The following is a 15,486-nucleotide window of genomic DNA, read 5'->3' as shown; positions in this document are numbered from 1 at the left end:
TGTTTGAAGGCTAAATTTGAAATTCTAAATTTTAGTTCTCGAATGGTTTTTTTACCGTGTTAAAATTGACGTCAGTTAAGCTAGTTCCAATGTGAAGTGAATACTGTAACATTTCGGTCTTGCTATTTATTTCACTAATGTCCTTTTCGGAGTAAAATATTAAGTTTGGTTGATGTGATTTTACGAGTTCCACCTTTGTTTATTATCGATTGAGTTATTCCGCATTGGACTTGGTCTATCCCAAGTGGAAGATCAAAATTCGAAAGAAAGTGGGTTTATTGCCGGAACAGATGAAGCTAGGACACATTACAATGAATCAATCCCCCCAGATTCATATGATCGTGATGTTCTACCTTACAAATTTTTTGTTTATTACCTTCGTGAAAGTTATATCATCACTGTTAGGTAAGTAGCCTATATATAATAAGTTAATCATGTTTAAGTACCTAAGCTAGGTCTACTTGGTACAGTACAAGTTGATATAAAGAAACCCCAAGGACTAAAAGTTTATAATTTGTTAGTAGGCTACACATTCAGAATAAGAAGTTTAAAATTATATTCAACTACATTAATAAATACTATTTTTTCAGGATGTATTGCCGCATCATGTGTGTTCATGTTGTGGATAAAACATCTGGTCATCGTGTACATGTACCTGATCTCCGTCGGTATCGTTTTATCTCCTACTGGATCAACGTCAGCACCATGAAGATAATCATATCTAACACACAAAGCAGTGTTTTAGAAGATATTTTATCGTTAAATCTAAACGCAATATCGGATGCCAATGGCAGCTTTATGGCACTTCTTCAGAATTATCTTATACAAATAGTTTTGGCATATGTTTTCTCGTGCGTTCATCTCGGGCCTCGATACTCTATTTTGAAACGACTACTGCCCCTTAGCTTTCTCGCTCCTTCAGCACTTGCAATGTTGCCTTTACCATCAGCTGTTTTGTACCATGCTCCTGTTTTCTCAGCTTTGTTGCCTTTGGCTACGGTTAAGTTTGTTCTATGGTGCAGTGCTTATCCCATTTTCCAAACTTTGTATGGGGCCTACCAACACGCAAAAAGTTTCATAAGGTAAGTAGGCTACCTTCAATTATCTCCCATACCAAAATTCTAATATAGGCCTAAGGATGTAGCTTAGAGCTCTAGGGCCTAGGTTTTTAGCATTTTGTGGGAATAGCAGGCTTACCTAAATGGTTAAGAGTCCAAACGAGTACGAGAAACAAAAGTTTACATAGGCCTAATACACACACGTACCGGTGCTTTAAAATTTGTACAGTGTCAAGTTTTGAGTTTCTTGTAGGCCTACCAGTTTTCAGGTAGGTCCTAAGCCTGCTTATCCCAAAAAATCGTGGCCTACAAACAAACAAATAGGCCTAAAAACAAACTTAGTTTTGCATCCATTCCTTCAGAGTAGAAGTTGAGCATTTGCGTTTACAGCCGGAATAAAAGAATAGAGAATGCTTCTCAATCTTGAATAAAGAAATTAGCCTAAGCCTAAAAAAATCATACCCCTAATATTTTTTTCCCTAAGTTTGTATTCATATTTTGTGGCCATTTTGTTTAGGCTTAGCCTAATAATTTTATATTTTTCTTTATGCTTTGTTGTATGCTTATATTAACCTTCACCTACCGTTGAAATAAAAAAGAGATGCAGTACCTACCTAAAGTTAAATTCTTGTTTAGGGTACTTTACTTATTTTGTCGACAGCAAATTTGTGTCCGCAATCTAATCTTGCGTTATCCTTTGCAGCAACTTTGGTCTGTCCGCGCTGGTTGAGACAGAGTGGTTGAGGCTGAATGTGCCCTGTGTGCTACGTACTTTCTGGCTTCTGAGGGTGGGAGAGCAGGCGGGAGGTATGCTGTTTGCTACGTGGCGACAGACCAACCCTCCCTGGCCGTTCTTACTCTCAACCGTCAAGTCTCTGCTGATCTCCGGGTGTGAGACGCTCACTGCTGTACTCGGCATGACCTCGGTCATTTCGTACGTGTGTCACTACATCGGCTGCTTCTTCCAGTGGGTATGTAACGTTATTCATGTTTTTGAGTTTACTTTATTACCGTACCTTTTGTTGAGCCAAGCAAACCAGTTTAAATCTGACTGCGTTCGATTCCCAAACTAACTGGTGTCAAATTTGAACTAGCTCATTAATTCGGCAGTGACAGAAGTTTTTTATAGGTCGAATGCACATTTTTTGCAATAGATGACCCTTGTTTCCCTAAGCTAACCGACAACCAATGTTTTTGTATTACTTTTGTACCCTGGCTTTGATTCTTGAACATGCATAATCTTTAGATTATTTTAGATGATTTTATTTTTTCACCCTCCCCCTTTTTTGTGATTCTATAAATCAAGTAAGTTAATGCAATGACTGTTTTTTCATCATGTTCAAGTTTGAGTTTATTTTGGAAATACTTATAATTATGCCTAAACATCTTAAACATGTTTAGATTTTTTTCATTTTAAAGGGTAACCAACCCAATTAATTGAGCCCTTTTGATTTCTTTGTACGTAGGTCTACTAGTTTTTATTCTATTCAACCCAAACAAGAAGACACGTCTCCCAAGACCCTTTAAAATTGACTTTTTGATCCTAGAAGATTCTCAAAATATTACTTGGTAATCATCAACAACCAGGAAATTCTAAACCACTTCTCAATTTTCCATTTAAAAAAATTACAGAGTTGTACCGGAAGTACCCATAGGTTTTGGAGCTTTCAAGTTTAATAAATACAGTACCTATTCAATTTAGGCCTATTTAGGATGTTTAAGTGTACAGTGAAATGTCTCTTATCGATGGCCAATAACTCAACCTCAGTACTTTTGTTTAAACTAAATCCTTTACACCTTTATTACATTTTACCCTTAAAAAACTGAAAGTACTACGCTATGAAATTGTTACTATTTCTGAGATTGTATACAGTATTTGCTCAATGTGAGATATCCTCAAGCACTGTCTGATAGCAAGAATTAACAAATCAAAGTGTAAACAATTGTTAATTAGTCTCCTAAAGTAACGACTCCGTAATTACCTTTCATCAAAGTACATAATAGTTATAATGACTAAAATAGTTTACAATAAAAGTACCTATATATCACAGTTTTATGAAAAAATTGTATTATATCTAACCTGGAATCGCCAAAAATTTTTTTTTTTTTATTAAAAATTGTAGTTGTGAATAAAGTTCATAACTGTTTATCAATTAATTGTAACCTTCTGCAAACGTTAAGAAAAAAGTAGATATGAGCATGAGTCAGCAGCTTTGTAAACATCCTTGTTTTGTGAAGATAGAGTCATTAAGTCAAGGCCGTTTCTACTAGGCGAGTAATTATTTTAGTGATTTGTTTTCTACTACTGAATCTACCCTTGAATAACCATATTCATCACTAATTAAAGACAAAGTAATGAAATTGACCAGTTAAAAATTGAATACAACAGTTTTAGAACCATATATGTTTAGTAGCTGGAAATTCAATATGTGAACAGTTGATAAGGTTTCAGTTGATAACACTTTCAACCAACAGCTGATTGTTTTGTTTTAAATTTAATTATTTACCAAATTTCTATTTTAGCAAAATTGTGTTGCTCTTGAGTACGGTAATTTAAAGTTAAATTCAAATTAACTTAATTAATTAAGTTTAATTCAAAATTCAAAGTTAAAACAGCTGTATTGGACTAATTGGAAATTGACTAATAATTACAGCAGCTGTCCTCAGTTGACAGGCTTTTAATTAATGATTATCACTGATGAATCAGCTGATCTTGGTTATTAAGAAAGCTATCATTTATTTCATTCTGCGTCTTGGTATTGTGTTAAACCGGAAACTCAAACTAGGCTAATTTGTTTAAAGTATCAGATATCAGACCCTATGTCACGTGATGTTCTAATGTTTTTAGGTTTACGCAAAAACTTGTGAGAGTCAATGAACTTAATCAGATTTAGTTTAGCCTTCAATAAACATTGTTTAAATGTGCTTTTTCTAATATTTTTGAACTAAAAAAAATGCCGTAGAGGCCTATGATGCCGAACTAGGCCTAACTGAGAACCCTGTTCGGACTAACAGAAATTTGTCAGATTTTGCAGATTTCTGTACAAACTGGTCATCGCAATTGCGGATGATGTCCATGGCTTTTCCTCTATCTCAGAGACAATTATAATATCTCTGTGGCCGTGGAAAATGTTGAAAATTTCAAAGAAAAATTGAAATTTTTGAAAAATTGGCCTTGGACGATTTTTCCAATACCACAGAAAGCTTTTGATTTCTTGATCGCAGAAAAAGTCCTTGAAGCTGTGCCATCAAAAGCTGTGTTGACGTCTTATAATAATTTCGGAACTTAAGTTTAGAATAGGTGGAATTTTGGAATAGCGAGGTCTGAAGAGTGGGGACTGTACTGTAGGTAGCCAATTTGTTCGTTATAAAAACATTTTAAGTTCCTTTACCAAACTAATATGTTAGTTTTACTTTTATTTTCATTAATTTGTTTAAAGCTAACAGAAGAAAGTTAACTAACCTGCCAATAAATTTTGTTAACAAACTTTTTAAGGTTATTCTAAAGATCAAGACCCACACATTTTACCAAATGTAAACTAACTTGTTTTAGCTACTATATGTGTGGGAGTACTTTTATGACAAGTTTTATAGTTTCCATAATAGTTTCCAGTAAAACCTCGCTACAGTATTTTACAAAATCTCTGTAGTTACAAAGAATTAAGCATAACAATCACTAAGTATATCTTATATCTTAAGTCTTATCTAAGTATATTATATCTTATCACTGTTACGACAGGTACTGCTGACAGAAGATGACGATGATAAGAGTATTGGTACTGTGTCGGCCATCTTGTTTTACATCCTCGCTCTACAGACAGGTCTCACAGGCCTCGAACCAGAAAAAAGGTATAAAATTGAGTTGAAAAACTTTCCTCTGTGTTACTATTATTATATTTGACTATTGTTGCAAATGGGTATCCAGGTGATTATTTTAATTAACAATTAATTGATCACATGTTCTTTGTTTACATTTTCAATTACTGCTTCTTTGGTACATTGTTATAGTTGTTACGCTTGATTAATTATGTTTGATTAAAATGGGAAAAAATTGTTCTTTGTTTTTAGTTATTTACAGTAATTTTGCTATATCTTAGAATCAAGCTCTCATTCTAACAAATATTGACAGAAGCAGACATTCCTACGCACGCCTACGCACAGGCTTCCAGCCCATGTAGGCTTATTTCCTTAATGTATATGTCAACATAGCTTCTCTGAGACCTTACATCCTTTGTTGTTATTATTAAGTTTACATGTATTTTTATATTTAATTATTTTTATCTATGCAATAGCAATCTGTTTCACTGGAAGTTATGTTATAATTTATATTCTGTAATATTTTTGGAAATAAAAGTACACATGTATATACATACATGTGTACTTTTATTTCCAAAAATATAGATAGTATGTATGTATTCAATTCCTATGTTTTGTTATGAATTCTGGAATAAATATGAAGATGAATTCAACCTCCAACAGAGTAGGCTAATCAATCAATTAATGATCCGTTGCAGGGGCGCACCCAGACTTTTGATTTGGGGGGGGCTTCTTATGTATGCTTGCCGGGGGGTCTGGGGGGTATGGAATACCCCCCAGGTAGGCGGGGGGAACGGGGGTCCACCCCCGGAAAAATTTTGAAAACTATACCTGTAAACCCACGTTTTTAGGCTATTTAGGGACAAATAAAAGAGATTTTTTGATCGGATTTTTGGATGTTTTTAGTATTAGTAGTATTACTATATTGGAATAAAGGAATGGATATTACATTGCCGTCAGGTAATTTAGTAAGCTAAAACCAACTATCTCATTAATTTACATGTGATATTGAATGTTATACAAAAAACAATATTGGTATTTAAGAAATAAATAATACAATTATAATTTTAGCAGTGTAAATATAAATAAATACACGTGAATAAAAAATCTGACAGTAAAATAATCTGTATCAGCTGTTTTTGTTAACTTCAGCTACAAAATAGTATTACGTTACTAGCCCGGTAAGTGGTGTTTACCGTGCGAGCGCGACAATTACCGCACGAGACGTAGCAGAGTGCGGGATTTTCGTGCGAATACGTTAAAGACGGTGACACACTATTGATCTTTTCTCCGAACAAGACCCCGAACCGAGCAGGGAGACGGGAGGTCGAAGTGTGTCAGGGGTCCGTACACCGATCCAGACGGCGAACCAGACATCAGGCCGAGCAGGGAGACGAGCGCTCTAGAGGCGGTTTTTTTGTCGAAAGATCAAAGAGTAGATCGGTTTGATGTACGGAGTGATGTACGATAGCATAGATAAAACATACTCCCTTGTGTTGGTTAGTCTATGACGATAGTGTGTCACGGTATATTTTTGCCCCGTACATCGTCGCGAGCGCCGCACCGAGCGGCCGCCTGCGCTAGCGTTGATAGTTCTAATTTAATATGGCAATTACACTCTTTAATTGCTAAAATAAATAAATGTTGGGTAATATTTTGCCGTTATATATTATGGAAATTTATGTTGTAATTTTGTCTTGTGTTTGGTCAAAGTTGAAAATGTATTTTAAAAGTTGAAACCGTTAAATCAATGATATCGGTACCAATGATGTTTAACTTGAATTAAGTAATTGATGTTATACTTTAATTCATTCAAAATTAATATAAACATAAAACTTGTGAAAGGCAATCGAAACTATCATTCTGTAACATTTTATTTTATTTCATGTTTTATTACTGTTTTATTATTACCGCCTACGCGCTCTCACTCACACACGCTCTCCATCTCTCTCTAAACTCCCTTTTACCGCGGTCGGTAGAACTTGTCTGGTCTTGGTCTTGTTCGGGACTTCAAGGAAATGTTCGGATTGAAAATTTGCAGATTTTTACCTCCCTTCTCCCTGCTCGATTTGGGGTCTTATTCGGGGAAAAAAAGGAAAAAATCCAAAATTCAACGATGTCAACAAAACAGCACATAGTGCGAGCGCGTCAAGGTCAAGTGATCATTGGAGTAACTAGAACTAGCGGCGCTAGTCTAGCCTAGCGCTGGTCGCTAATGGCAACGGCACATAGGCAGTGGCAGTGCAGTAGCATTGACAATCACTAGTCACTACACTATGAGGCAGGCGGGTGAGCCGTTCTGTCTCTTTTTGTCTACATAGGCCTAAAAAATACTCGTTACAAAACGCGTGCTCCTGGCTGTATTTAATTTAAATCCTGTTGTAAGAATAGTTTTAAAGTTAATGATATTTTAAAAATTACATTCTGAAATTACAAATGAAACATTTATGTATATACTGCTGACTCCTGGCCATCGAAAAAAATTAACCCTAGGTCCTTGGGGGGGGCTTAAGCCCCCAAAGCCCCCTCCTGGGTGCGCCACTGATCCGTTGATTACGGAGTAGTTTAACAGCTATAGTTCGGCCGCTTAGAAAACGACCTGCGCCCTAAATACTAAACCAATGCTGGAGGAGGTCGCTTTCTAAGCGGCCGAACTATAGTGGTGAATTTATTGATTGGAGCCGGATGTGCATACATACTATTTTTATTAGCGAAATAACTATACCAATCAGGATAATAATGTCTGGTCATTCATCATAGATTATGACATAGAATAATGTGAACGAATATTCTAACATGAAGCGATCTATTGTTTAAATGTTTTAATGCATAACTTTGAATAGACAATCTATAGCCGAGTATTCCTAGGTGCGGAAGTGGAACGTGTAACGCAGAGAGCGTACGCTACTTGTCTTAGGCAATTTAATGTTACTGTTTTCCTAGATGCGGAGCAGAACACCATGTTAATCTCTTTTCCGCTCTCCGCACTCCTTATCCGCGCCTAGGAAAACCTTTAATTTGATATTGTAAAGATTGTGTCAATTAGGATGGCACTTTTCAACCTAAACATATATCTTTTTATTTCATCACTTAGAACCTGAAAAACCTTGTTTTTTTAACAAATTTCCGTTATCCGAAATCCATTTCCCCCCCTTTATTACAGAATAACTGAGCTGTTCTGCTGTACCTATTGTATTTCTAATATGCAATAGAGAAACTTTTTGATCTCATTAAGGAGTGATGTATGAAGAAAGTGTTTTTGTTGCTAAAACTGTACCGTACTTTGTTACCAGGTTTGTGAGGCTATGTCGCAACTTCTGTTTACTTTTCACGGCTTTGCTGCACTTCATTCACAACATTGTCAACCCCTTACTGATGTCTTTGAGTGCTTCTCACAATCCCTGCGTTCATAGGTAAGATGACAAGTTTATAGGTTATATTATAAGTGGTTAAGTGATATCGTAAATTTGTTTAGATCGAAAGTTTGTGTTTATTTAATATTGTATCAGCTAATCCTTGTTTTGGAGAATATAACTTCCGTTTTGTTTCCAGGCACATGCGAGCGCTGTTGGTTTGTCTGTTTCTAATACTCTACCCAGTATCTCTGCTGATCTACCTATGGTCCAACCACGTACTCAGCACCTGGCTTTTGGCAGTTTCGGCCTTCAGCGTGGAAGTCATCGTTAAAGTTATCGTCTCTCTCCTCATCTACTCATTGTTTCTGCTCGACGCTTATCGCTCCACTTTCTGGGAAAAACTGGATGACTATGTGTACTACATTCGTGCTTTCGGCAACACGGTGAGTTGTGATTGAATTGTTCACTAAATTTAGTTTTGTAAAAGATTCAAGTAAGTAGACACTCAAAGAATGGGTAGAATTAAAGAATCAAGGCTATTTGAAAATAGGCTTTACCTGCGTAAATTTAGCTCAAATGGTGTAACTGCATAGGTTATGGCCTTTTCAACTTCACAATACCATTGTCAGACACGAAATCTCTGAGTCAGCGTCTTGCTCGGAACAGAAAATGTCAACCAGTACAGTTTGTACGACAGGCCTGTTCGTTTTTGTCAATTTCATTCATATTGTAAATGTTAGTGTGTGATGTGTTTTGACTTCAACGACACTACTTCAGCAGAGATTTTTTTTCTTACAATGGCGTAATGATGCCGAAACAGCCATTACCAATTTAGTTACACCATTTGAGCTGGATTGACAAAGTAAAGCCATAATTTTAGTTACAGCTCAAGGTCTAAAAGCATGGATTTTAACAAAGCCATTTCTCAGTTATGACTAAAACCCAGCTTCTGGAAACAGAGTAAATTGCATTTATTCTGTTTGAAGTAGATATCTAGTTGTTAAATAAGTCTTAATTTTTTATCATGTTAAATTTTGATTTTCAAGATTAGCCAAATTGTACTTTTGTTTCACTTGGATATAGATTATTGGTTTATTTTTGCTGTAAATTGTGGAAAACTTTAATTTACTATTGTTTTTTCCGAAAGCCAAAACAAGAGTACTAATTTAGTAATTCAAATAAATTTGTTTCCGATAACCAAAACTTTTACAAGTGTCACAGCATGGTTTTTCAATCTGTCTTATTGCTAGGTGTTTTGAACTACCACGTTTCGGCAGGTAGGGAAAACCCTCCTGTTTTTAAGCTACGCTATATCTTAACTATATTTAGCTACCTGATTAACCTACCTAACCTAACAGTTCAAGTACGGTACATGAGATTATTAACTTTTCAGCAAACTTGATTTTAAGGTTTTCTAATTTTTGTTATATTTCTAGGTTAAACTAATTAGGTACCGTTGCTAAATGTAGGGTTAGGATATTGGGTTGCTTGAAAATGGTACGGTAGGAGTTTCTATACTTACCCAAACATAGTGTAGTGAATTTTGCCCCATAATTGAAATAACTTAATTATTCTTCTAATAATGACCCTTAAGTTAAAACAATAGTTATTTGTGCAACTAGTGAGAAAAGTGAGCAATTGACTCACTCGAGAGAAAATCCTTACTCACGAGCCGTAGGCGAGTGAGGAATGGTTTCTCGAGTAAGGCAATTGTACTTTGAACTCGAGTTGCACATTATACTTTTCCTACAGTTACCATAAAACAAATAAATTGGTGAAGAAACATAACCTATTTTTACACAAAAGTGAACTTTTAATATAACATTTAACGAGAAGTGACAAATACAACAGTACAACAGCTGACCAGCTGATTTACAGCCAGTGCTGCCAACGTATTTCGCGCGCATACGACGTTGCCTGCATGTTACGCGCTCACTATTTCGTACCTTCACGTTGCAAATCTGGAGTGAGAGAAAGTAATTAGAGTGAGACAATGTTAACATTGTCTCACTGATGAGCAAATTGGCCACTTTGCTTTCTCAAATCAGTGAGAGAACATGTACATTGTTAGGTAACTGTAGGAAAAATAAATTCTTCATACTGTCACACACACTTTTAGACTGGCATATTGTATCATTTTAGGTTGAATTTTGCTTCGGCATATTCCTGTTCTTCAATGGAGCTTGGATATTGATTTTCGAGTCTGGTGGAGCCATCAGGGCTGGAATGATGTGCATCCACGCTTACTTCAACATCTGGAGTGAAGCCCGAGCTGGATGGAGCGTCTTCATGAAGAGACGCACCGCAGTTAACAAAATAGGTAACGAGGCTGCAACCTAAATATAAATATACTGCTGCCGCCAGTCGTGATGGCGCTATCTTTGCTTGCTTTGTGTTTTGTATTGTGTTGTATGTAATTTCAATGTTTCAAAAGCTTTGACAATGTGGTGCTTGTGAAAAACTAGTCAATTTTATGATGAAAGGTTTCAGCTATAGACTGAGGTAAGATGGTCTATCTTATCATAAAAAGAGTCTAAGGACTATAAAATGGATTGTTGAGTCATACAGTGACCAATGAAATGCTGTATGCTGTACGGTATCACAGATGAAACACATACTCAAGAGTAGATTTCTCATCCTTATGAAACAGCTGAAGAAAATTTTATTGTTAGTTCTGTACGGTGTACTGTAGAGGTCGTGTTTTGTTCACAATTTGTTTCTTGTTATTTCAGTCATAAGACCTGGATTAGCCAAATAATACAATCTAATTGTAAACAATAACTCGTCCTCTAGTCATATAACCAAACAGCAAAGCCCAAATCAAGAAATTAACCCTAAGATGGTTGAAACAATATTTTGTCTAAACTAGCGCGCAGTGTCACCGTACATGAACTAGACACGAAAAACAAGCTTCAAAATTTACAATGGTATGGAAACAATGGAAAGTCTACTTGTGGTGTTGGTTAGTCTATGACAGTATGTAGTATTGTTTCTATGAAAGTGTTTTACCGCAACACAAGTTAAGCCGATGTTTTCTATTACTTTTATGTGTATATTGTGAATTTATTTTATTCCATATTGACACAGAGGAATATTTTATGTTTGCAGAAAGCCTACCAGAGGCTAGTGAAGCACAATTAGACAGACTGGACGATGTCTGCGCAATCTGTTACCAAGAGATGAAAACAGCCAAGATAACAAGGTGTAACCACTACTTCCATGGAGTATGTCTCAGAAAGTGGCTCTACGTTCAGGTAAATTGTAGTTGAACAGGAGGTCTACTACGTTCAGGTAAATTGTAGTTGGACAGGAGGTCTACTACGTTCAGGTAAATTGTAGTTGGACAGGAGGTCTACTACGTTCAGGTAAATTGTAGTTGGACAGGAGGTTTACTACGTTCAGGTAAATTGTAGTTGGACAGGAGGTCTACTACGTTCAGGTAAATTGTAGTTGGACAGGAGGTCTACTACGTTCAGGTAAATTGTAGTTGAACAGGAGGTTTACTACGTTCAGGTAAATTGTAGTTGGACAGGAGGTCTACTACGTTCAGGTAAATTGTAGTTGGACAGGAGGTCTAACTACGCTCAGGTAAATTGTAGTTGAACAGGAGGTCTACTACGTTCAGGTAAATTGTAGTTGGACAGGAGGTCTACTACGTTCAGGTAAATTGTAGTTGGACAGGAGGTCTACTACGTTCAGGTAAATTGTAGTTAAATAGGAGGTCTACAGCGTCCAAGTACAGATTGAATCATTTTATTCAACAATAAAACATATTTATTGTTATGTAATTACATTTTACACAATGTAATGCTTGTATATCATAATGTTGATTAAATTTTCGCATATTAATTATAAATTCTTTTGCATTTCCCTGAGTTTTCCCTAAAAGAAAATCCCTAATAAAACCCAGCTGATGAAGAGTTTACTGTACCCTTATTTTTAACTCATCTATGTTTGATTTCAGGATCGCTGTCCCCTTTGCCATGACATACTGTACAAGGTGGAAACTGAAACAAAAGAGGAGGGAAGAGGGAGGGAGACAGGAGACCCTTTACTTATTCCCCCACTCCCAGCAGACGGGGATGATATTCATAGGGGATGAACGAGGTGCAAACGAAATTCACATTTTAAAAATATCTCCCTACAACTAAAGCTACGTAAAATAGTAGGCCTACTTAAAAATTGTTATCCAGAAACATGGACTAAATTGACAATTAAAATTCATTTTTATAGCCCCAGGATTGCGTAATATGACATATAATGGTTAAAACATACCTCGTCAGACAATCCTTAACATGTAGTGTCGATGTTGCTACATATGTTTCGGCGGTTATTTACTGATCTCCGCCATCGTCAGGCAAACAAAAGGATCCACTTGATGTGTCGTCAGAATAAATAAATAATACACACATTTTACAAAACACAAAAACAAAAATGATAGACCTATCAATTACACGCACTGCCGTGGACATGGCAGGAAGCAGACTAAATTGACAACTATTATGTCAATAGTTTGGTTCGTTGTGGAAGATTAAAATACTTGGCTCGATAATAAAGACACTTGCTAGTCGAACCTTATCAGTAATTTGACGTTAAGATGAATATTGATCATTCTATATTACGAATGATATCATATCGATGAATCACGTCATTTGTAGATATCTGCAGAGGACTGGAATTTAATTTTTTGTGTGCAAGGAGTCTCATATCTACAAAGTTAAGGTGTTACCTTCGTATTAGATTTTTTTTAATTTTCTTCGAAATACATTAATTTAATTCTACTTGTTTTAGGTTGGTTAACATCAAATTGACTTCCTACTCCAATGAAATACTCCCCACAGGGTCAAGACAGTGAAGCACTACAAAAGACTTTGTATCACAAGCTACTCTTTGTTTTAGTAAATTATAGCTAGCTCGACATGTAAATTACCCTGTACATATATACATAACATTTAAGGTACTTATTGACGGTTTATATAATGTGTGTAAATGTGTTTAATAAAGTAGGTAAGATTTAATTACGAGTATTATTTAAGTTCCCTTCAGGGCCGAATCTAGACAATTTTTGAGTAGGGGCAAACTAAAATTTGCTGCCCCTCCCCCCCCCCCTGTAGTCTGCTGGGTGGGAAAATAATATACCCCATCTGAAAGCATTCGGAAATAAAGTTTTATTTATCGGTTAAGAAATAGATCAGTTATAGTTTTTCAGGTAACAAGGCTAATAAACGTTTTTAATGTTGTAATAAATTGGAAAAACCAATGTTTACTTTCTCCCCTTATACATAGTACAGTACCTATACCGTATGGAGAAAGTATTGTAGCCTATTGTCAAAATCTTCCAGATTGAGTTTTGAGTAGATATATCCGTTTTGGGTCTCCCTGAACCAAAAAAGTGGTTTTTGAAGTGATGTGTGTCTGTATGTGTGGATGTGTACAGAGCTATTTTGTTGAAATTTGGTATGCAGGTTTAGTAGGTACCGGTACTAATTCATGGTATCTCCAGGCGTTTTTCATGTTTTTGAAATTTAGATTTTTAATGGTGATTTTCCCATCAAACAACAAAAAAAATCAGATTTTCTTGAAAATGGCCTGAACCATTTTGATAAAACTTTAGTATGTTATAACTTTAGTCCTTTATATTTTGAACAAAATGGTTCAAATACCATTTCCATAAAAATTACGGTTCAAAAGTTATTGTAACTTATGTTATTTTCTCATAAAACCCCCATAAAAAAATCTGATTTTAGGAAAAAGTCGATTTTGATTAAAATTAATGTGTGATGGTCCTTATAATAAAAAAAGGTGCAATCCCCCATTGCTGTAACAAGTAGGCCTACGGTTCAAAGGTTTTTGCAAGTTTTGTGATTTTTCCCTATAAAATAGCATAGTTGCTCCCTCCTCTTACCAATGATAAAGGTTGTTGACAAGCTTATGGGAGAAAGTATTTGTCAGATTGCTGATATAGGTACCTTTTATTATCTCATAAATCCCTGTTCCCATAACCCATCAAATTGGGCCAGTGCCTAACAATTCTTTTTTATTACGGTAATGTGTGGCTGGACTTGTTACTACAATTAATTAGGGTAGGTACTTAAAAGAACTAAGTTACAAGGAAGCTTTTGGCTTAAATAGGCCTAACAAAAACAAATATAAATCCCTAGGCCTACAGTACTTTTTTCCTACCACTGCAAGAAATTGATCACATTGCTACGTACCTAAGGTCGATTCACACACATCAGTTACGACACGTTGCAGTCCAGTTACTTCAGGCACGTCACAGTTAACAAAAATATTCAGATTTCTTTTCGCCGATATTTTTGGATTATTCGGACACCTGACGGACGTGTTTTAGGTTAGAAAATAGTGTTTAGTTATTTAAATGATTGTGTTGATATTTTGAGTACTGTTTGTAACAATCAACAAGATGGACGATGAAAATTTAATGGAATATAGGTCTACAATTAAAATTTTTTTCTGTAAATTACTGTAAATATGAGAGACGGAAAACTGACTGTAACCAACTGACGGACAGTTCACTGAGAAATTGCGGATGCAATTGAGACTGAACTGTAACTGGACTGTAACGGAACTGTTACTGAACTGATATGTGTGAATCGACCTTAAACAGAATGCAAAATACAGTAGGCCTCACTTGGCGGCGGCACGGCAGTGAGGCAGGGCGGCATGGCGCCTTGACTGGGATGGCGATCAGCTGAAATTGTAAACAAACTTTGCTGTGCTGCTAACTATGCTATTAGGGCTCTCAGTGTTTTCTACTCCGTTGCAATTTATATTGATTGCTATTATTGTTTGTTTATTACGTTATGCAGTTTTGAAATTACTTAATTGACGTTCCTTATGACGTTTGGCTCATTAAAAACTTTTACAAACTGTATTAAACAAATTTTCTGCAACCAGAAATTTGCCGCCCCTCAACCCTGCCGCCCGGGGCAACCGCCCCCTCTGCCCCCCCCCCCCCCCGTTCCGGCCCTGGTTCCCTTTGTAGACTATAATGCTTGTATTGATTGCAACGATATATCTTAGTGAAAATTGTTGATTTCATTTATTTATAGTAAAAAAACAATATTGTTTCCTTAATGGTTTGAAATTTCTATTATATTTAGCTTTTTTGTCAAAAACTAATTAATACAATTTTGTTGACTGTAGCAAAACTGTAACAAGGATTCTAAGAACTCTTATATGTATTTTATTGCACAGTAAAAGCACCTCAGACGCTTTTAAGGTTAAGTAGTTCA

At 35.9% G+C, this 15,486-nt stretch overlaps 2 protein-coding genes across 2 annotated transcripts in view; one reads left to right on the top strand and one right to left on the bottom strand.

The window, feature by feature from the left end:
• LOC128993248 (WASH complex subunit 3) overlaps positions 1–15,486 on the bottom strand; it is a 45,498-nt gene that overhangs the window by 1,624 nt on the left and 28,388 nt on the right. The gene's annotated exons all lie outside the window — the stretch shown is intronic.
• On the top strand, positions 7–13,248 carry LOC128993236 (protein TRC8 homolog). Its single transcript, XM_054417006.1, is given in 11 exon segments — positions 7–405; positions 591–671; positions 674–1,082; positions 1,762–2,029; positions 4,798–4,907; positions 8,168–8,287; positions 8,427–8,673; positions 10,373–10,550; positions 11,339–11,484; positions 12,195–12,337; positions 13,022–13,248. Coding segments are annotated over 10 exon segments (1,812 nt in total). The 5' UTR covers positions 7–290; the 3' UTR covers positions 12,333–12,337; positions 13,022–13,248.

Source organism: Macrosteles quadrilineatus, unplaced genomic scaffold, assembly GCF_028750875.1.
Source record: "Macrosteles quadrilineatus isolate MER2022 unplaced genomic scaffold, UCM_ALF_1.0 Scaffold_1__1_contigs__length_201487025, whole genome shotgun sequence".
In the NCBI taxonomy this organism is placed as follows: Eukaryota; Metazoa; Arthropoda; class Insecta; order Hemiptera; family Cicadellidae; genus Macrosteles; species Macrosteles quadrilineatus.
The sequence above is the reverse complement of the archived record's forward strand: the minus strand, read 5'-3'. Positions and strand labels throughout refer to the sequence as shown.